This window comes from Scyliorhinus torazame, chromosome 6 (assembly GCF_047496885.1).
Source record: "Scyliorhinus torazame isolate Kashiwa2021f chromosome 6, sScyTor2.1, whole genome shotgun sequence".
NCBI lineage: Eukaryota > Metazoa > Chordata > Chondrichthyes > Carcharhiniformes > Scyliorhinidae > Scyliorhinus > Scyliorhinus torazame.
Genome location: NC_092712.1, coordinates 55,374,182 through 55,398,178, shown reverse-complemented (window position 1 = coordinate 55,398,178; position 23,997 = coordinate 55,374,182). Strand labels below are relative to the sequence as shown.

At 42.6% G+C, this 23,997-nt stretch overlaps 1 protein-coding gene across 1 annotated transcript in view; it reads right to left on the bottom strand.

Moving 5' to 3' along the window:
- nom1 (nucleolar protein with MIF4G domain 1) overlaps window positions 1-23,997 on the bottom strand; it is a 79,361-nt gene that overhangs the window by 9,729 nt on the left and 45,635 nt on the right. Inside the window, exons 6-9 of the mRNA XM_072508210.1 lie at window positions 19,409-19,567; window positions 16,516-16,637; window positions 12,992-13,124; window positions 4,697-4,828 (exon numbers count right to left, since the gene is read on the bottom strand). Of these exons, the coding sequence (XP_072364311.1) occupies window positions 4,697-4,828; window positions 12,992-13,124; window positions 16,516-16,637; window positions 19,409-19,567 (546 nt within the window). The remainder of the gene's footprint in view (window positions 1-4,696; window positions 4,829-12,991; window positions 13,125-16,515; window positions 16,638-19,408; window positions 19,568-23,997) is intronic.

Here is a 23,997-nt window from a genome sequence, read left to right as displayed (position 1 = left end):
GGGAAAGAGTGCAGGGCAGGTGATTAGGGCCCCTGCCAGGTTGGGGGGGCCTGAACACGCGGGACCCCCTGGGACCGCACAGTGGGGTGTCCACACTTGGGAATGTGGGGTAGTGTCCATGTGGGTGGGGGGAACCCACAAGCTCACTTAGAGATTGGGGCAGCTTTTCAAAATGGCGGCCTGATCGCTGCGTTCAGCTCCCAGTGCAAAAAAAAAATTCTAAGTGTGGGCTAAACCAGTGAGAAACTCCCCAGGGCCCAAAAGAGTGACTAAATGTCACTGAATAGCGGTGGGGATTTAAATCCCTGAAAAAACCGCCACAAATTAACTTAAAAACGTTTTGGGAGACGAAAGAGAAAATGCTGGAAAATCTCAGCAAGTCTGGCAGCATCTGTATGGAGAGAAAAGAGCTAACGTTTCGAGTCCGATGACTCTTTGTCAAAGCTAACAGACTGAGAAAGTGGGAAATATTTATACTGTGGAGTGAGAATGAAAGATGAGTCATGAGTTCTATGACTCATCTTTCATTCTCACTCCACAGTATAAATATTTCCCACTTTCTCTGTCTGTTAGCTTTGACAAAGTAATTGGACTCGAAACATTAGTTCTTTTCTCTCCCTACAGATGCTGCCAGACTTGCTGAGATTTTCCAGCATTTTTTCTTTCGTTTCAGATTCCAGCATCCGCAGTAATTTGCTTCTTTCCAATGTTTTGGGAGAATTGCACCCTCTGTTTCTCTCTAGCATTCCCGGTTCTTATTTTATATATTGCATATAAATTATACTGCTGCCCACCAGAACTGGGATTTGAATCTGGAACTTCTATCTGTATAAAATGGAGTTAACAATCCTGTTATTTGGAGGACAAAATACATAGGAAGCTCTTGAAAACCACATCTCAAATTTTATTCACTTCATTTGGATACAGAAGACGTTGCAGTTGTAATATTCTGTATCATTGCATTGCAAGAGTCCTTCTGGTTGTTCCCCTATTTCCTTTTCGTTTAATTTGCTGTTACATTACTGATCCGTGGATGATTTATAGACATGTGTCTTTAAGGCGGCCTATGTCTCTAATTCAAGTAGAAGAATGCAGTGGCCTCTGCCGTTAGTTCAAGCAGAAGTATGTGTTAGTTTGGACTGGATTATAGACTGATCAGCACCAATTATAGAGATTGACTGGAACTCGGTTTGATTGGTTTGGCTGATGATCAATGAATTGGCCCAAAAGGTTGTGTTCTGCCCAGTAACAGGTGATGATTGGATATTGTATTATTCCACGAGGAGGGTTGAGTCCCGAGGTTCCAGTTTGGTTTCGTTTTTCATTCTGGCAGCCTAACTCCCTCTAACAAGATAGAACTAATTATCTCCAAAAGGCCACTATGAGGGCTGACGCTCTCTCCAGCAAGTCTGGGTAACGTTCTCTTGAGGCTGCAGAGGCCTGAAGTCAAACCATGAGCTGAAGGCCCAGTTTGATGAGAAATAAGGGGCGGAATTCTCCGATCCCCTGCCCGGTCGAGGAATCGCCGGCGGGCCACGCGAATTGCACCACGCCGCCCCGATGCCGGGACGGGATTCTCCGCAGAGCGGAGAATCGGTGCCACTGGGGCCGGCGTGGTGCCGGTCGGGGCATGCGGTGACTCTCCGGCCCGGGCTGCCGATTCTCCGGCCCAGATGGGCCGAGCAGCAGTCAACAAAAAGCGGAGTCCCACCGGCGCTGTTCTAACATCCTCTGAGCTGGCGGGACCTCGGCGTTGAAGGGTCCGGGGGCGCCCTGTGGGGGCCTCTGTAGTGGCTTGGCCCACGATCGGGGCCCACCGATCGGCAGATCGGCCTCTCTGTCGGGGGGCCTCCTTTCCTCAGCGCCGGCTCCTGTAGCCCTGTGCCATTTGGCGTCGGGACCGGTGCGGGGAAGTAGGCCACTGCGCATGCGCTAGTTGCCGGCGGGCCAACTCCGCATACACGGACCCCGTGGCACTTGGTTCAGGCCGGGATCGGCAGCTGTACTAGCCCCCCATGGTCTGCAGAATGGAGTCTCGGAACGGGCGCCAATGCCGGAGTAAAACACTCCCGTTTTTACGCTGGTGCCGGCACTTAGCCGCCTGATGGGATAATCCCGCTCAAGGTGTTTCTCTAGAAAGCCTGCTGCTTAATGAGTACTGTATTTTCCAACTTGTGGGGATCCTGAATGAATGACTCTACAAAGACGACCATTACTGGGTGTAAACCAGAGACTTTAATCAGCAAGGATGCTGTGAAGGAAGTGTGCTAAAGAGCCATCATCTGAAGCAGAGACTCTTACCATTTGACCGTCATCCTTATTATTTTTCACCCCTCCCCCATCTGTGTTTGTCTGTCTCACGTGTGGCTAGAGGGTGCGGCAGTTAAAGTGGGAGTTAGGGGTTAGGTGATAGTTAACCAGTTGTATTTACTGCATTTTTCCATGATAGTTCTTGTTATAAATAAACAGTAATTGTGTTTAAATTTACAAACCTGCTGACTGTAGTTATTGAGCAGCCAAAGGCTTCAGGTACTTTTATAAGAATTACTGGTCAATTCACTTGTGTGTGACTCTGGGAGTAGTGGGGCTGGAATTGACTGTGCACTTGCCCAGGGTGTCGTAACAACACCGTAAATATATAAATGATTAAAATACAAGCAAACCTGCGGTAAATGATTAAGTGTGGTCAAATCATGAATAATAATATGCGCAGTGCTACACTTTCAAGAAAATGACTACAGTTCCTTGGCAAAAGCATTGACTATGGCGATGACTTTGGTTCCTTAACAATTTTCTCACTGATGTTACGGTTCCACATGGGTTTGTATCCTCCTGCTTACCAAAGTGAATATTATTCCTATGTGAACCTTGTTAGCAATACGAAAATTGCAGGTTTGCAAAGGCAGGCTGTTTTATACTTGGAAGCATTATAACAAGGCAATTTGAGTTCTCCCCCCAACATGAACTTGGAGTAGAAAGTTACTGGAGTGGAATTTTTGGCTGTTTCCCCCTGCTAGCCCAGGAAAGTAATTTATGTATCCGTATTCTTATTTAGTCAATATCAGCTAACTCAGCTCAAGCCAACGATCAAATTTAGTAGCTGCTGTGAGGTGCAAGACTTGATAACTGACGATAAAATAATTAAGCCATCATTGAACCTTCATGACTGTGACTTCCATGGCTAATAGCAAGAGGCTGGTATTGTCTTTTTTCACCACATCACCCATAATTATTTTCCTGTTAAAACATTTCTCATGCTTTGAAAAGCTTTCCAAGTGGGTGGCTCTCAGGTTTAAATGAGACATTAGTCACTCAGATGCTAATGCTAGCAGCTCAAGTTATCTGGCATCCTGCTACATCTCTAGTGGTTTTATGATTAACTTGTGAAATGAAGACTTCCTGATTATCCTCTCGCACACATTAGATGGTTTACTTTTATTCCTCTCACGTAGTCCCGATAAGAACATTCCATTTACACTTTACATGATAAGTTACCATCATTTGCTTTCAGTTCTGTGCAAATGTTGTTCATACTTCTCCAGGAAGAAAAATATGCATTAAAAACGTTCTTTTACAGCAGATCTCCAGGCAACAAAGCAATATGTACAAGTTTTATGTGAGGAAATCTCCAACACACCCTCTGAGGAATACATTGAGTTGGGAAACATGGCAACATGTTTTCCCTGCTTCCAATGTTGTATAGTTAGTAAGGGCCAAGTAACTTGAAATAAAAGCAGAAAATGCTGGAAAAACTCAGCAAGTCTGGCAGCAACTGTGGAGAGAGAAACAGAGTTAATGCTTCCGAGTCTACATGACTCTCCTTCAGAGTTTTGAAGTGAGTTAATGATTTAACACTCGGGTACCAAATTAGGAATTGTGCAATAAGGAATGTAAATAAGAGGACAGATGTGAACTGAATGGGCCTGATCTGCCAGTCCCAATTGGGCTACAAAGGCATCAGGAGATCCGAGTCACTGATTTAACCCTGAACCCCGAACGCCCGGATTGACAGCAGAAATAGCTTGGTGGGAGCCGCTGTTGATCGTCCCACTGGGGGCTGCCACCGGGTAAACCTGGGCTATTTGACTGATACTTCAACAGATTTTTAGCCTAATTTATATAGAGCTGTGCGCATAGCAGGCAAAGGTTCTTCAGGAGTGCACCCATGTAAAAAATGCCAAAACACTCTTTCCCCCCTCTCCACAGCTGTCCCCTAATCACCCAGCACTGCGACATCCCCCCCCACCCCCCCGGCACCCTCAGCTCTGCTCACAGCCCCCCTCCAACACTCTTTGCTCTGTTCACATGCATACTCATCCCTCAAGCCCAGCACCACTGGCCGGCCACCAGGAAACTCCGACAACAGCTGGAAAAAGGAGCTGGAGCTTCCAGGTGATGAGCCGGGGTGCAGGTGAGGTGAGCTAGTGTGGCGGGCAGGAGGGGGGGGGGGTGAATAGGGCGGAGAAGGCAGAAAGGATGGTTTGTGATGTGAAAGGGGGCATGGCATTACTGATGGATCAATGCTACAACCAGGAGGTTTCCAATGCTCCAATGCAAAAAGTAAAGACCACAGTTTTGAATTTGGTCAGTGGCTTGTGTTCCCTTCCACCGATGACTGGAACCTCCAAGTCAAGATCTTGTACGATAAGGGATTATGTTTGGAAGAGTAATGATTTTGCTTTCAGAATACACTCACCTTAAAGATGGACAGAGATACCACTTTCTTGCTGAGAAGGTGAACAAGGAGCCGAACCAAGCTTGTGGTTGCCACATTGGTCATGCTCTTCAGTTCTCGGAAACGATCCCACATGCTGAATTGGAATGTCATCTATTAGGGTTGAAGGATCAAACAGAAATTTTCAAAATATCTACGAATGCTTAGTGAATCTAAGTACCTTTATAGGTCAGCAAGATTGAAAATAAAGTTCTTTGATTTGATAGTTTTAGTCTATTTATCCAGTTGGGCAGGACAAACTCCCCTGCTTTTGGATGTGCAGGTTATAGAGTGCATTGTATGTCCAATTCTCAATTATTAAATTTCCATTAACAAAATCAAAAATGAAAATGAATTAGAGCTGAACCACTACTATTCAAGCTTTTGTGTTCATTGTATTCTTCCCCTCATTGCAACTCCATTTACAGAAATTGTGACATGATCAAAATGGCAGTTAAGAATTTTTGGAGCAGCGCACTGAAAATACATATAAAGACATCTGAAGGTTTGTATGCATCACATTCTGTTGGCATATTTTGATGCTGCAGTCAAAAACAAGTCCATGTTAACTCCAGGACACTCTTAAATGCTACAAAGGTACGAATGAGGAGAAGGCTACTCGGCCCTCGTGCCTGCTCCACCATTCAATAAGATCATGGCTGATCTGATTTCAACCCCACATTCCTGCCCACCCCATAACCTTTCATCCCCTTGTTAGTCAAAAATCTTTACTTTGGGTTTGATTTCCTACAATACAGAAAGGCTTTGGTGGGAGTCACACCGAGTTTGGAGAGGACTGGGAAAAACTATTTTTTACTCAAAATGGCAGCACGGTAGGACAGTTGTTAGCAATGTTGTTTCACAGCACCAGGGTCCCAGGTCGATTCCTGCTTGGGTTATTGTCTGTGCGGAATCTGCACGTTCTCCCTGTGCTCCAGTTTCATCCCACAAGTCCCGAAAGGTGAATTTTTAGGTGAATTGGACATTCTGAATTCTCACTGTGTACCCGAACAGGTGCTGGAGTGTTGGACTAGGGGCTTTTCACAGTAACTTCATTACAGTGTTAATGTGAGCCTACTTGTGACAATAATAAAGATTATGACTTTTTAGTTGATATCTTTAGACTCTAAACATTTGACAGTTCTCAAACGTACAAGCATTGAAAAAAGTTGAAGCTATATTCTCCATAACTATTATTTCTTAATAAGACAATCTTCAATATATTGTTAGGATTTCTAAACCATTTCAATCAATCCACTTTAAAATCATCATCACATTACATAAAATGCATCAGCTTAAATTATTACAGCAAATGTTAAATGACATCTGCAAAACACTGCAAAGTGCCAATATCTCGATATGGTAAACAGAGGTAAAATACAATTTAACTTGGAATAAATAATGTAGCCTTTATTTTAAAGGAAGTTTTTTTTGCTGCTATCTCTCGAATTGTTAACATGTAAGCATTTAACTCTCAAGGCCAGCTTTAAGCACAGACAATGTTCACAGGGATAAAACAAATATTGCATGCAGTCATGTTTGTCTTCAGCGGAAGAAACTCGCCAGGTAAGTGCATTCTAATTCACTTGTAAACCTAAACAGCTGAATGAATGGAAGCAATCGCATTACTATTAAGGATCGTCACTTTGCACTTCTGGGCTAGAAGTAGTTAGTTGGTTGCCCAACTATCAGGGTAAAGAAAAAGCGTTCTTCTTATTTTCTAGTGTTCATATTTATCCTTATAGCCTTTAGTCTGATTCAGATTTTAAAACAATACAGCCCCTCTTTGAAGGGGTCAATTGGCACAGGTTTTTTAATTTAAAAAAAATAAATTTAAAGTGCCCAATTTTTCCCCCCCAATTAAGGGGCAATTTAGCGTGGCCAATCTATTTACCCTGCACATCTTTGGGTTGTGGTGGAGTGGAGGGAGCATGCAGAGATGGGGAGAATGTGAAAACTCCACATGGACAGTGGCTCGGGCCGGGATTGAACCCGGGTCCCCGGTGCAGTGAGGCAGCAGTGCTAACCACAGTGCCCCACGGGTCTCTTTAATAAGCTATCAATTGGGCAGCATGGTGGCAGTGGTTAGCACTGCTGCCTCATGGCACCGAGGACCCAGTTTCAATCCCGGTCCCAGGTCACTGCCATGTGGAGTTTGCACATTCTCCCTGTACCTGCATGGGTCTCACCCCGACAACTCAAAGATGTGCTGGGTGGATGGATTGGCCACACTAAATTGCCCCTTAATTGGAAAAATTAAAACAAAATTAGGTATCAGTTAATCATAGTTCAAGAATTTTAGATTTGCACTTGACAGCTCTAAGCTTACAGTAGAGGTTACATAGTCAGTTTTCATTTATTCGGTCTATGTTTGTCTGCAGATTAAATACGTCAGGCTTTGCCCATTCCCAAATCTACTTTTCTCAAATGAAACCAAGTTTGGCTCAGAAGTACTCCTCAGAATTCAGAGCCCGAAGTCTCCATCATTCTTGTCGCTGTCCTTTGAAATTATTATATCAATGCACTTTAATGGTAGGGTGCCAACATTTGTTCAAATTGGCCTCCCAACTAATCTATTGAAGATTAAATTATCTTGTTTTATTTTACAGCCAAGTACCTTTGAGAAACTCTCTAATAAATGATTAGCTTTATGCAATCAGCTATATATTGATGACGTGTTCAGTGATTAATCGACAGTCACACCTATATCTGTTTTCACTTTTGTTAATGGACATCCTTCAAGTTAACAAACAGCTTCCTGTCCCTGCATTGATTACCTTAGAAAGATCGAACTGCATGAAAAACCTCAGGCACCCACTTGAAAAGGTGAAAAAGTACCTGCATTTATATAGCATTTTTCATGATCACGGGAGATCCCAAAGCACTTTATAGTTTTAAAAAAATAAAAATTTAAAGTACCCAATTCTTTTTTTCCCAATTCAGGGGCAATTTAGCGTAGCCAATCCACTCCTACCCTGCACATCTTTTTGGGTTGTGGGGGCGAGATCCACACAGACACGGGGAGAATGTGCAAACTCCACACAGACAGTGACCCAGTTCTGGAGCGCCGTGAGGCAGCAATGCTAACCACTATACTACCCTTTCATAATTAATCAAAGTAGGAACTGGTTCGAATTCAAATAATTAAACTGCTAGAAAACAATTGCATAATTAAGGAAAAGTGCATTATAATCAGTTCCCTGGGGTATTGGAACAGATATGGTGCTGGAAAATGACCCAGCTGTAAAATCATTCTTTATGTCAAAGGATCCAAAATCATTTTTCATAGAAACATAGAAAATAGGGGAAAAGAAAGTTATTCTGCCATTCGACCCTGCTTTACCATTCATTATGATCATGGCTTATCATCCAACTCAGTAACCTGTTCCCACTTTCTCCCCATATTCTTTGATCCCTTTAGCCCCAAGAGCTATATCTAATTCCTTCTTGAAAACATCTAATGTTTTGGCCTCAACTGCTTTCTGTGGTAGTGAATTCCACAGGCTCACCACTCCCAGGGTGAAGCAATTTCTCCTCAGTCCTAAAAGGTCTACCCCTTATTCTCAAACTATGACCCCTAGTTCTTTCCTCCATCATTGGGAACATTCTTTCTGAATCTACCATGTCTAATCCGGTTAGAAGTTACAATGAGATCCCCCCTCACTCTTCTAAACTCCAATGAATATAATCCTTTAAAAAACAAAACCCCAATTAAGGGGCAATTTAGTGTGGCCAATACACCTACCTACCCACCCTGCACGTCTTTGGGTTGTGGGAGTGAGACCCATGCAGACACGGGGAGAATGTACAACCTCCACATGGACAGTGACCTGGAGCCGGAATTGACCCCGGGCAATGAATATAATCTTAACTGCCTTTATCTCTCTTCCATTTATAAACCATTTGACATATCTTACCCTTCCCTTACCCTTCCCTTACCCTTTCTATAGCCTCCTTATGTCCTCGTCACAATTTACTTTTCTACCGTTTTATTTAAAATTGATTATGGGATGTGGGCATTGCTGGCTGGGCCAGAATTTATTGCCCTTGAACTGAATGGCTTGCTCGGCCATTTCAGAGGGTAATTTTAAGAATCAACCACATTGCTGTGGGTTTGGAGTCATATGTCAGCCAGACCAGATAAGGTTGACAGATTTCCTTCCCTAAAGGGCATTAGTGAACCAGATGGGTTTTCATGACAATTGACAATATGGTTTCATGATCACCATTAGACTTTAAAATACCATGAGCTTTTATTTTCCGCAATAACCTCTGATGTGGCACTTTATCAAATGCCTCTGGAAATCTAAGTACAGTACATCCACCCGTTCCCCTTCATCCACAGCATGTTACTGCCTCAAAGGGCTCAATAAATTGGTTAAACATGATTTCCCTTTCATAAAACCATTTTCACTCTGCCTGATTACCTTGAACTTATCCAAGTGCCCTGCTGTCAATATTAACTTCTTTAATAATAGCTTCAACAAATTCCCTATGACAGATGTTAGGGCAGCACGGTAGCACAGTGGTTAGCACTGTCACGTCACAACTCCAGGGTCCCAGGTTCGATTCCCAGTTTGTGACACTGTCTGTGCAGAGTCTGCACGTTCTCTCCGTGTCTGCGTGGGTTTCCTCCCACAGTCCAAAGATGTGCAGGTTAGGTGGATTGGCCATGCTAAATTGTCTTTAGTGTCCAAAAAAGGTTAGTTGGGGTTACTGGGAGAGGGTGGAGGTGTGGGCTTAAGTAGGGTGCTCTTTACAAGGGCTGGTGCAGACTCGATGGACCGAATGGCCTCCTTCTGCACTGTAAATTCTATGATTCTATGAACTAGCCTGTGATTTCCCGATTTCTGACTCCCTCCCTTTTTGAATAATGGAGTTACATTTGCTGTCTTCCAATCTAATGCAACCGTCTCAGAATCTAGGGAGTTTTGGAAAATTAAAACCAACGCATCACCTATCTCACTAGCCACTCCTTTAAAGAAATCCATCATGAACCAGGGAGTCGCCAACCTGCAGCTCCAACAATTTAGTCAGTGCCACTTCTCTGGTGATTGTAATTTTACTCAGTTCCTCCCTCCCTTCCATTTCCTAATTTATAGCTGCGCCTGGGATGTTACTTGTATCCTCGAGACTGATGCAAAATACCTGTTCAATTCATCTGCCATCACCTTGTTTTTCATTATCAATTCTCCAGATTTACTATTCATAGGTGCAATGCTCACTTTGTTAAATTGTTTCTTTGAAAAATAATTATAGAAACTCTTACTATCTGTTCTTAAATCTCTGGCTAGCTTTCTCTCGTACTCAAATTTAAATTTTTGGCCATCCTTTGGTATACCTTATATTGTGCACAATCTTCTGACCTTCCACCGGTCTTTGCATAATTATGTGCATTTTCTTTAAGTTTGATACTATCTTTTTTGAAATAAATTTAGAGTACCCAATTATTTTTCCAATTAAGGGGCAATTTAGCATGGCCAATTCACCTAACCAGCACATCTTTGGGTTGTGGGGGTGAAACCCAAGCAGACATGGGGAGAATGTGCAAACTCCACACGGGCAGTGACCCAGGACTGGGATTCGAACCAGGGTCCTCAGCGCCGCAGTCCCAGTGCTAACCACTGCGCCATATGCCGCCCCTAGTTTGATACTATCTTTAACCTTTCTAGTTAGGCATGGATGATGTGTCCTCCCTCGGATTTTTCTTATGCATTGGAATGAATCTATTGAGTGTATTCGGAAATATCTTAAATGTTTGCCACTAGATTTATCCATTAACCTAATTTACCAATTCACTTTAGTCAGCTCTGCTGTTTTAACTCTATGCCCTTATTTAGAAAATCCAATATGCTGAAGGCCTTTTTTTTGTGATTTTATCTAACTCACACTTTCAGGATCCACACCATTGGGCACCCTTTCACTGCCACCCTGGCAATGCATCTGCTGGCATGGCAGTGCCAGCCAGGCAGTGCCAAGATGGCCACATTCCAGGGGGCCACCCTGCCCTATCTCTGGCCATCCAGGGGCCTCCGAGACCCCTCAGGTGCTATTCCGCCTGGTCCATATTGGAGTGGGCCAGTACTGAACGGCACCTGGATGGGGACTCCCTGGGTAGGCTGTTAAAATGCCAGGAGGCTGGTAGACCTCAGGTGAGGCATGGTGGGACAGCAGATGGCACTGCTGCCGCACAGCTCCAGGGACCCAAATTCAAGTCCATGACTGTCTGTGTGGAGTCTGCACTTTCTCCCCGTGTCTGCGTGGGTTTCCTCCGGGTGCTCCGTTTCCTCCCACAGTCCAAAGATGTGCAGGTTAGGTGGATTGGCCATGATAAATTGCCGATAGTGTCCAAAAAGGTTAAGTGGGTTACTGGGTTATGGGCATAAGTTGGAAGTGTGCGCTTAAATGGGGTGCTCTTTCCAAGGTCAGGTGCAGTCTCAATGGGCCGAATGGCCTCCTTCTGCACTGTAAATTCTATGATAATAGGGTCTGGTTTAGCACAGGGCTAAATCGCTGGCTTTGAAAGCAGACCAAGGCAGGCCAGCAGCACAGTTCAATTCCCGTAACAGCCTCCCCGAACAGGCGCCGGAATGTGGCGACTAGGGGCTTTTCACAGTAACTTCATTTGAAGCCTACTTGTGACAATAAGCGATTTTCATTTCATAATAGGCCTCTTGTTCCTCATTCACTGATTAGTCAGACATTTCAATTAACTTTCACACCCCAATGAGATAGCACAATTAATTTCACAATCACAGAAAAATACAGTGCAGAAAAGGCCTTTTAGCCCATTAAGTCTCCACCACCCTCCCAGCCAGAGCATTCCAGAATGTCACCACCCTCTGGGTAAAAGTTTTCCCTCAAATCCTCCCTGAACCTCGCATCCCTCACTTTGAACTTGTGTCTCCTCATAACCGACCCTTTAACTAAGGGGAACAGCTGTTCCCTATCCATCCTGTTCATGCCCCTCATAATCTTGCATACCTTGATCAGGTCACCCTTCAATCATCTCTGCTCCAGCGAAAACAACCCAAGCCTATCCAACCTCTCAATAACTAAATGTTCAATCCCAGGCAACATCCTGGGGAAACGCCTCTGCTCCTTCACCTGATGAAGGAGCTACGCTCCGAAAGCTAGTGATTCAAACAAATCTGTTGGATTTTGACCTGGTGTTGTAAGACTTCTTACTGTGCCCACCCCAGCCAAACGCCAGCATCTCCACATCATGGCCACATTAACACTGCATGAAGTTACTGTGAAAAGCCCCTAGTCGCCACATTCCGGCACCTGTTCGGGTACAGAGGGAGAATTCAGAATGTCCAAACTACCTAAAAGTATATCTTTTGGGACTTGTGGGAGGAAAACAGAGCACCGGAGGAAGCCCACGCTGACACAGGGGGAAGGTGCAGTGTCTGCACAGACAGTGAGCAAAGCTGGGAATTGATCCTGGGACTCTGGCGCTGTGAAGCAACAGTGCTAACCACTATGTTACTGTGCCATGTTCTATAAAACTCCCAAGATTACGTCCTTGCTTTTACAATCTATGCCAAGATTGATAAAGAAAAAAAGTGTACCATACGCCTTTTTCACCACCCTATTAACCTGCCCTTCTGCCTTCAGAGATCTATTTACAAACTCGCCACGGTCTCTTTGTTCCTCAGGACTTCCCAGTGCAGTGCCATTCATTCATAGAATTTACAGTGCAGAAGGAGGCCATTCTGCCCATCGAGTCTGCAAAGAGCACCCTACCCAAGCCCACACCTCAACCCTATCCCCATAACCCAGAAACCCCACCCAACACAAAGGGAAATTTTGGACACGAAGGGCAATTTAGCATGGTCAATCCACCTAACCTGCAGATCTTTGGATTGTGGGAGGAAACCCACACACACACGGGGATAACGTGCAGACTCCGCACAGAGTGACCCAAGCCGGGAATCGAACCTGGGACCCTGGAGCTGTGAAGCAATTGTGCTAACCACTGTGCGGCTCTTTTGCCAACTTTCTTGGGCAATCAATGGAAATTACCAGTGGGCATGATCATGACATTAATGTTTTATTGCTGGCCTGTGCAATTTCTGGGCCTTTTTCTTCAGAATTAAGAGCACAAGCAAATTTCCCAAACAGAAGCGTAAACTCTCCAATATTTAAATAGAAGTTGAAAAAAAAATGAAATACTTTCTTTTTAATTTAAAAAATGCTGCTGGTAAAAAGATTAAATGGAATTAAAATTCCAGAAAATTTAAAATGGTCAAATCATTGTAAAACTAATGTTACCTGAAATCTTCTATCATATTCACAGAACTTTTCCACCAGGAAAGCATAGAAGGGATTAAATATTTTTTCTTGCAGGCAACAGTGAACAAGAACATGAATAATCTCCCTTTCCTGTTGATCTTTCAGCCCAAGCCTGTAATATCAAAGATTAAATATAAAATCCAGAGGACAGTTCGTCTATTAGAATATCTTCAACTTAATTGAATGTTGGGTAAGAAGTTGAGCAAAGTACATAGAATACAGTGTTGGGGAGGTAAAAAAGCATCAATTGTAGGCTGCGCTGAATAATCTCAATTTAATTAGAGACAGATTTCTTAATTAACTAATACTCCTCCTAACATGCCTCACCCACTGTGCGATTGTGAACCAGATTGTTAGTGAACAACATTTTGCAGCTCATAATTAGATTTGCCGATTTGGTGCAGAGTTGACTCTAGCAACTAGAAGACAATTCTGAACTTATGAAAGTTAAGCAAGCTGGCTGCTTACAAGGACTCACTTGACAGTTTCCATCAATTTTCAGATGTTATTCTGTCAACCCCGATCACAAATACTTCATTATCTTCAAGAAGCGTAGTGGAGAATATGCCCCTGTCTACATCAATGGGAATGAAGTAGAAAGGATTGAGAGCTTCAAATTTTTAGGTGTCCAGATCACCAACATCCTGTCCTGGTCCCCCGTGCCGTTACTATAGTTAAGAAAGACCACCAACGACTCTACTTTCTTAGAAGACTAAGGAAATTTGTCAGCTACGACTCTCACCATAGAACATAGAAAGCATTCTTTCTGGTTGTGTCACAGCTTGGTATGGATCCTGCTCTGTCCAAGACCGCAGGAAACTACAAAAGGTTGTCAATGTAGCCCAGTCCATCACGCAAACCAGTCTCCCATCCATTGACTCTGTCTACAATTCCCACTGCCTTGGAAAGGCAGCCAGCATAATTAAGGACCCCACGCACCCCGGACATACTCTCTTCCACCTTCTTCCGTCAGGAAGAAAATACAAAGTTTGAGGTCATGTACCAACTGACTCAAGAACAGCTTCTTCCCTGCTGCCATCAGACTTTTGAATGGACCTACCCAGTATTAAGTTGATCTTTTCTCTACACCCTAGCTATGACTGTAACATTACATTCTGCAGTCTCTCATTCCTTCCCTACGTACGGTATGCGGTCTGTGTAGCATGCAAAAAACAATACTTTTCACTGTACACTAATACATGTGACAATAATAAATCAAATACCTGGTACACAGGCTGTTACTGTAAACTACTGAACAAACAGAGCTTTGGATAATCAACATATTGCATCACGTGTACCCTTTTTCAGAAGAGGGATGATGAGAAACAACACTATGTATGGCCTAAAGCATGACAATATATGTGACCCAAGATACAGAATCTGAGTGCAAGTACATTCACTTCCTACTAAGTGTTGAACACGTCTGAAAATACATTTTGGAAATTAAGGGCGAAGTTTGATGATGCTTCACTGCAAAACTCCACCCAGCAAGCACCCCCCCCCCCCCACTTGCAGATTAAAAAAAAATATTTAAGTGTATTGATTTTTCTGCTCATTCAAGACGAAGCATTTCAGTACTGGGAGAATGCTGTATTTTTGATATGAAATGTTAACACCAGTTTGAACCTGGTGTAAAGAAAAACTTCCTCTAAATGCCACAATTCCAAGTAAAGACCATTCTCTAATGCAGGGGTTGCAACTATTTTTGCTGAAGTTGTCATTCGGTGTTATAAAAATTAATTTGTCCACTGTAACATCGCGCAAGGATTTTCTAAATAAAAATGGTTAGACAATTAACATATTTTTTTTTTTTGACTTGATGTAAAACTTGTGACTAGATATATATTATATATGGTGGTGATTAGATATATTAATATTATTCCCCCATTTCGAACTGAACTCCCCTTCATCTGTCACCAAGAGGCAGAGGTGGTCTAACAAACCATGTCAGATTATTAACACCATCATAGCTTGTCCCTTCACTACCTTCTCCTGTGGCTGATTGGCCGTGTCTGACAAGTTGAACTTGTGCTGAGATAATATGTCTTTATAACAGTATTAAAATCTTTTTCACACAGTCAAAACGTTTCAAGACACTTCAGACCATCAGAATGCAGGGAGCCCATTTAAGGAGGCAAATCCGCTCAGACCAATGTAGGTATTTCTTTCAGATACTAAGCAGCTCATTTATGGGGACAAATTGTATTTTTTTCCCTACATATTCTTTGATTATTTTGGTGGACCACTTAAGAGTCTCTCAGGAAATGCTAGAGGACTGCAGACATGCAGTTGAGAACCCTGCCTTAACGCACATCAGTTGAAGCTTATGTCATTATTTAGCAATAAATGACAACTTAATTTGGGTAGAAAGTGAGAAACTGAAAAATTGTTGGTTAGAATCAATTGTCAAGGATTTGCACTACATCGGGCTAAATTTCAATGCAGACTCTAGTAGCAAAAACACAACCCAATGTTCCACTTGCTCTCTGAAGCCATTGAACTCTCAGGTAGCTATATTTCTTCAATTTAACATACAAACCGATTTTCGTATTTTCAGATCAGTCACCATTTACCTCTACAGTATTCAAAGAGGAAAGGAGACAAATACTGTGAAAGGGCTTGAACTTTGTGGGCAGAATTCTCCCATTTTTGATCAAATGCTGTGGTGGGGGGGGGCAGGAGTGTGGAGTGTTTCCCACTGCGGAGGCGGATGGTAAAACATGCCAAATCATCCGGCCTCAACCTAATTAATTACGCACCTGGGTATTTCACACCGTACTCAGTGGTGGGGCAGGCCAGGATGGCGAGTAATCTGCTGTCGTGTCAGGTGCCATATTGAAAAGGCACCCGACATTAGTGACCCACTATTAGAAGAATGTGGACCTCCTGAAAATGAAGGTGGATCCGAGAACACGGAGACACTGGAAGATGGACCTCATAGAATGAAGATGGATCTCCTCTGGTACACATAATTTGCAAGGTCCGCCTCCAGATGCTCTCACAACCCACTGCTGTGGTGTTTGATGACCTCCATCCTGAACTCTGGAGGCAGCCCCAGGCATTGTTCAGGCATCTTGACATCTGCACACCACGATATTCTGAATGAGTTTCACGCCAGCCTGTTTTCTCACTGGCATCATGGAGAATCTGGCCTGGGCGAAAAAGAGGGGGGCTACTTGCATCCCATTATCGGGATGCAAATGGAGGTTCATGCTGGCTTCTGGTGGACTTATTGCCCTCCATAGTGGGCACCAACGGAAGATCTTGCTGTAAAGTCATGAATCCAATTTCTGGGCCCTCTTGGTATATTCTCTCCCCAAAATGCCCACCACCAAATCCGCTGGTGGGGGTTTGGGAGAATTGCGCTCTATGACTTTGAAGGAATGAATGTTAACAATCACCACATGTGCTCATAGTATAGCCTTATTATAGCATTTAAAGATAACATGTCATTCAAGTAATATTAAGATTTTGTTTCAGGAAAGCAAAAGTTAGGTATTGACCTTAAAAGTTTTTCAAAAGCATCCAAATAATCCTCACTGGTCATCATGACACAAAAGATGTTCTTCCGTATGTCTGTGTTCATCCTTTGTTTCCGTGCAAGCTCCATAATTTTTCCACTTACCTAAAATGTAACGAATAGTATTTGTCAACACGGCAGAAATATGAATTGCAATTAGCGGATGTAATGTACCAGTTTTTATTTTACATGTTCCTTGGTAAACTTGTTTTAAAATCAGAAATGCTTCAAACCAATTTTGAGAGGGGTTTAAACATAGTATTGTGATATTAATTAACTATTATATAATTCTAGAGTGAGTCAATTGACAGGTATTGATAATGAATCTCTTTCTGAATTATCATATCTCATCAGGTCTTTAACTGAGGATGACGGTCATTCAAATAACTCATGACTTACTCCAAAGCTGGCTCTTACCACGGTTGTTATTTTCCCCATTCTACTGGCTGCAGTATGGCAGTTGATATTGTTTTAAAATTCAAAGACTATGAATATTTTTAATACTTTAATTTTGATTTCTGCAGCTTATTTCAAAGTAAATATTGATAAACTCACCAAGTCAAGTTGAAGAATGCAGAGAGTATTTATTTCAAACACAAACACGATTTTCATGTATTGGCTGCTTGTCAATTTTCTTTAGTTTTATTATCCTTAATTCTTAGATATTTTTAAATTTAGTTTAATGATAAACCTACCCTATTTTCAACACCGTTCATGCACCATTGGAAAAATTAAAATAGTTAACATAGTTAACCATTAACATAATATAAAATCTCAACAATTTATAAATCATTGGTCTTTTCTAATGAAAGTAATCTTTAATATATTTAAGTAAAGCAAGGTTCAGACTGACAATCATAAACTATGAATAAAAAGACTAGTTTCATAAATGGATAGAAAGCTGTGGTCAGATATAAAATGAGGAGGTCTATGATATAGTTAATGTTTGTAATGTGGAGGAAATATGAAGACTTTACAAAATCACAGAAAAGAAGCAAAAAAAGGAAATTAGAAAGACAACAAAGATGAAAAGGGGTGCAGTACATTTTGTAGGTTTTGACTGTTAAAAGGCCTGTGCTGCATAATATCATGAATTGAGGAAAGGCTGTATGGCAGAACACGTGCAATGTTGTGCTCCAGGAAAATTCATCAGGCCTATTTTCTTTTATAAATGACACGGGCATACAATATTTCAGGGGCCTAAAGAAAGAGTCGGGTCCCTGGGCACTCAGAGGAAGGACCTGCTCTCTCATGTTTTCTCCAGAAAAACTGCTGTATTTCTGAAACTGCAGAGACCTGAACAAATCTACAGCGAAAATCATTACAGACTGGAAAGCAGAAATCTCAACCTGAAAGCCTGATTTGAAAGGAAGGTGTGCTAGAAACAAGCATCTGAAACAAAGACTCTTATCGGTTACTTTTATTCATCATTTTCACATCTCTCTTCCTGGGTTTATCTGTCTTGTGTGTGAGGGTATATTGTATATATTATGTGTAGGGCGGGGGCAATTTAAAGTGGGCGAGATGGTAGGTAACCAATTGTATTGGCTGCACATTTCATTATAGTTCTTGTTACTAATAAAAAGTAATTGTGCGTAAATTTACAAACCCGGTGACTGTAATTATTGGGCAGCCAAGGGCCAAAGACTTCAGGTATTTTTCTAAAAATTATTGTTAATTCAATTGTGTTGTGACTCTGCGTCAAGGAGGCTGGAATTGACCATTCCCTAGCCCAGTGTGTCTTAACTGCCTGGACGTAGGCAGCTCTAACAACACAAGAAGCTCAACACCATCCTGGACAAAGCAGCCTGCTTCATTGGCTTCCCTTCCACAAACATTCACTCCCTCTACCACCGAAGCACAGTAGCAGCAGTGTGTACCATGTACAAAATGCACTACAGAACCTTCTAAATCCATGACCACCATCATCTAGAAGGACAAGTGATGTAGATACATGGGAACGCCGCCATCTGGAAGTTACCCACCATCCTGACTTGGGTACTCTAAATTTATTTTAATTTTATTATTTTATCGCCGTTCCTTCATGGTTGCTGGGTCAAAATCCTGAAACTCTCTCCATAATACACAGTGGGTGCACCTGCACCACAGGGACTGCAGCAGTTCAAGAAGGCAGCTTACCAACACCTATTCAAGGGCAATTAGGTATGGGCAACAATTGGTAGTCTAGCCAGCGGCGCCCACATCTGGTTAAAAAAAAATAGCTCTCGGTGCTAAAGAGCAGAATGGAAATTTACCTCAAATAGGAAAATTCTCAATGGGTGTTCAATTTACAAAAAAGCGTTTGAGACTGCAAACAGTAAAATATTATCCTGCTAGTCAATGCTTTGGCAAGAAAGGATTGTAAACTAAGGATTAGCAATAAAATATTAACAAGGTCAGAAATATTTCATGAAATTATCAGAATATTGACTGCTTTTCTACAAATGCCTTTTGAAGCAGATTCAATGACAAAACGTGAGAAGGAATTAGTCAAACATAGAAGAAATGGAAATTAGGTTTCAGAAGAACTTTCCAATGGAGGAAGCTCCCAGCTGCACAGGCATGAAAGGGCAAAGTACCCCATTTTGTACTAACATTTCCATAATTCTTTTGAAAGCAAGACATTTTTTCAATATACAGGTTAAAGTAGATTATTTGTTTTTAATGGCTAAGAATCCTACCAACACCCAATACCAAATGTAGGTATTATTTTATTAAGTGAAGATCATAGGTTCATGATTTGCAGGAAGTAACTCAAAAGTTTGTTTATACAGTGTTAAGGTAACCTAAACTGTACTCTTAGAAAATGGGGAAATCAATGAAAGCAAAAATAACAAACTTCACACCCATTGTACATCGGCAACTGAAATACTTACTTCTCCAACAATGTTTTGCTGTTTTTTAGTACTGGTGTCATCAATCATGGGGACACCACTCCATGAAGATCCCACAATCCACCACCGTCCTACTTGGTCTGCTGTCAGTAGGTTTTCTAATGTTGCACGGAGGAGGAAGTCACCACGGTTGTTGTGAATCTGAGAAGGCAGAAGAGATGAAGCATCAGCTTGTTTTCTTTCAATAATCAATGCACTTTTAAAAACATCATTCCAGGCTTTTGAACCAGGAACAATGATATCAATCTAGGTTAAAATTATGTGTGATTTGGAGGTTGTGCCCTTTTATTTATGCAGGTGCTACTGAAGAACCTTCGTGAGTTGCTGCAATTCATCCTGTAGACAGTACATAGTCCAGGCATGGTAAATTAGTAGAAGAGGCCTGGGTTGCTAGACATGGTGCCAATCATGACCCTGGCTTGTCCTGACAAATTGAGTGTTGTCACAGTGACATTCACCCAGGCAAGTTGAGAGAACTGCAATGCATTCCTTAGTTGTATCTTTTAGGTGATGGAGAGGCTCTGGGGAGTCAAGAGGCGAGCTACTCGCAGCAGACTATCCAGCTCTGACATGTTCTAGTTGCTACAGCATTTATGTGGGAGGCCCAATTGAGTTTCTGGTCAATGATAATCCCCATGACGACAATTGTGGGAGATTCCATGATGGTAATGTAAGAGGAGTTATTGAAGTGCTCTTGTTAGAAGATGATTATTTACTGGCACTTGCTTGATGACATTTGTGCCACACATCACTCCTACCGTTTATGTTTCCGAGTCCTTGTTGCAAATGGACCTGGGTTGCTTTATTCAGTGAGAAATTGCAAATGGAACTGAACACTGTACACTCATCTGTCAATTGGGGGAATCAGTGGCATAGTGGTATTGTGACTGGACTAACAGCAATTGGCATTGCAGCCTCACAGCGTCAGGGAGCTCGGTTCAATTCTGGCCTTGGGCGACTGTGTGGAGTTTGCACGTTTTCCCAGTGTTTGTGCGGGTTTCCTCCAGGTCCTCCAGTTTCCCCCCACTGTCCAAAGATGTGCAGGTTAGGAGGGGCTGCGGGGCATAGGATGGGGGAGTGGGCCCAGGTAGGATGCTCTTTCAGAGGGTCGGTGTACACTCGATGGGCTGAATGACATCCTTCTGCATTGTAGGGATTCAATGAATTCAGATTAATTTAGAGTTAGCCCCAGAGTAGCGCTCTGGGGACCCAGGTTTGAATACCATCACAGCAGGTGAAATTTGAAGTCAATAAAAATCTGGAATTAAAAGTCTAACGATGGCCATGATACCATTGTTGTAAAAACCCATCTGATTCACAAATGCTCTTTAGGGATGGAAATCTGCCATCCTTATCTGGTTTGGCCTACGTATGACTCCAGATTGGGAGCGGCACGGCAGCACAGTGGTTAGCTCTGTTGCTTCACAGCACCAGGGTCCCAGGGTCGATTCCCGGCTTGGGCCACTGTCCGTGAGTTCTTCCTGTGTTTGCGTGGGTTTCCTCCAGGTGCTCCGGTTTCCTCCCACAAGTCCTAAAGACGTGCTTGTTTGGTGAACTGGACATTCTGAATTCTCCCTCTGTGTACCCAAACAGGCGCCAGAATGTGGTGACTAGGGACTTTTCACAGTAGCTTCATAGCAGTGTTAATGTTAGCCTACTTGTGACAATAAAAATTATTTTAGGTGTACTGGACTAACTTGACTGGAGGTGTGCCTAGTTCTGGAGAACACATGTTCAGTATAGCATTGACGATGTTGCCAGGGATTGCAGCCTTTGCTATGTCCAGTGCACTCAGGTCATTTCTTGTTGCTGCAGGAAGTGAATCACATTGGCTGAACTGTGGCATCTTTGATGGCAGGGAGTTCAGAAGTTGGCAGAGCTATCCATTGTGCACTTCTGGCTGAGGATAATTGCAAACACTTCAGCATTTTAATTCTGATCATGAATCAGGATGCTCTTAAGTGTTCAATTTAAAACTGATTGGAATTAAAATGGAACCATCAACATGGATTGCAAATACAATAGAAGAAAATATTTTGTATAGCGTCTTCCAAAACCTCTGGACCAAAGCACTGCACAGCTAATTACTGTAGATATTGGTGAAAAAATAATACATTTTAGTCAAAGCTTTTCATCTTGCAATCATCAGGACACTATCAAGGGGAACCAACAAATTTATTTTGCATGCGTGAAAATTAAACCAGGCAGCTTGACTCGGACTGGTCAACGAATGAATTAGCGAATGGTGTACCTTAAATTTCAACCAATGCTTGGCAGTTAAATGTCAGTCACCATCAACTGGTGCACTCTCCATGGCAATGACTCTAATAATTAGAGTCTACTTGCCAACCATTTCGTATAAATTTGTTGCTTCCCCCAATATTAGTATTCTTGAAAAGTGCCCGAGTGCAAGATGAAAAGCTTCGACAAAAAATATGTTTTTCAGCAATACTCATGTTCTGTACTACCAAATAACTACTGTACATATCTTTTCTTCCATTGCTGTAAAGTGGAAAAATGGTGTATAAATTTGCACACAGCAACCAAAGCATCTAGATTAGGTGAAAAATGAAATGAAAATCGCTTGTCACAAGTAGGCTTCAAACGAAGTTACTGTGAAAAGCACCAAGTCGCCACATTCCGGCGTCTGTTTGGGGAGGCTGGTACGGGAATTGAACCGTGCTGCTGGCCTGCCTTGGTCTGCTTTAAAAGCCAGTGATTTAGTCCTGTGCTAAACCAGCCCCAGGTTCAATGATGTTGGTCGAGTGGCAAATGATGGGCAGGGCACCAAGCGAATTATGTGCTTTTTATAGGGTAGTGCCGTGGGATCTTTTACATCTACTTGGGACAGATTAGGTCTTGCTTTACTTTCTCATAGAATTTACAGTGCAGGAGGTCATTCGCTCCATCGAGTCTTCACTGGCTCTTGGAAAGAGCACCCTACCCAAGCCTACACCCCAACCCTATCCCCATAACCCAGTAACCCCATCCAACACTAAGGCCAATTGTGGACACTCAGGGCAATTTAGCATGGCCAATCCACCTAACCTGCACATCTTTGGACTGTGGAGGAAACCGGAGCACCCGGAGGAAACCCACCCACAGACAGGGAGAATGTGCAGACTCCGCACAGCCAGTGACCCAAGCCGGGAATCGAACCTGGGACCCTGGAGCTGTGAAGCCATTGTGGTAACCACTATGCTACCGTGCTGCCTAAAAGGTAGCTCCATAGACAGTGTAGGTGAACTCCGATTATGCCCCACTTTACTGGAGTGGGGTTTGAACACCAATCTTCAGACTTGGAGGCAAGAGTATGATCACTGAACCCCAGGGTGACTCACAACTGACTGAAGCACACATGATCAAAAGCTCGGAGAAGCATGACTCCGCTTGGCCTGCATCAAGCATTAATCGCAATTGCAACCCTCACCGACTTTGACCATGGACAATCTTAATTTAAAAAAATATATATACAAAGAGGTCTCCAAGCTCCTCAGCTATGTTTCAAAACACACAAGTGACTTTATTTTAAAATGTCCTAACCTCAATAATAACAATTTACAATGGGTATGACTGCTGAACTTGAAAGACGCACTGTGGCAGCAGTAAGTGTTTTACAAACGTTTTTTCCAGAGACCCAGTTTTACAAAATGGCCGACTCTCGTAACCCACTCCACATTCACAATAGATTCTCCAGTTACTTTTAAAAATATCACACTCATTCGTGGCACTTTTTTTTATTGTGTAAAAATTGTAAAGTATATTTTCTATTTTGTGTTGTTACTTGGAGATCTAAATAGCTTGAAAAAAAAATCCCTGAATAGATTAGTGCTTGAGACATTTGATTGCAGACTCTTGGTGTTTGAAGGAGGAATTCTTGGAAAGACACCTGGATTTTGGCCTTATGGGGAAGGAAGGCAGCTCACCATTAATCGCAATGTCAGTCTCGAGTGACTGATCTCAGAAAGTGAGTGGCGAACAGCTCATTTTAAATATGCACCAAACGCCTTATACAATGCAGCATGACTTTAAACATAGATCTGATTGACAAGGTGAAGAGCAACTGAAATTCAACAGACATCAACATTAAGGTAAGAGAAAATAAAGGTTCATTGACAATGTTAACAGTGGCAGACATTAAACATGCATCTGATTCAGAACGTTAACCTTAAAGTCGGTCTCTTTGTCTGATCGTTGACTCTGCACTTCCTATGATCCGTACTTGAACAGATGCATTTTTCCCCCGACTGGAATGAATGGAGTTCCCAAACCCATAACCGCCCCCCAGAGCCGAGTTCAGAATTGGGCAAATATGAATCAACTTTGTAACAATGGACCAATTGAAAACCACGAGATCCCAAGATACACAGGAATTAGTTGCTAAATCGTGTATATGGGAGTACTCGAAGAGCTGCTGACTGGGCTACTTGTGGAAACACATGACAGTAAACAGTCATTTGGTTTGGGGTGGGAAATGCATGAAGCACTACTGAAGCTAACTCTGCATAAAGAAGAATCTTCAGGAAAGAAATTTAAAGAGAATGGATTTTTCTTTTAAACTATTCGGTTGT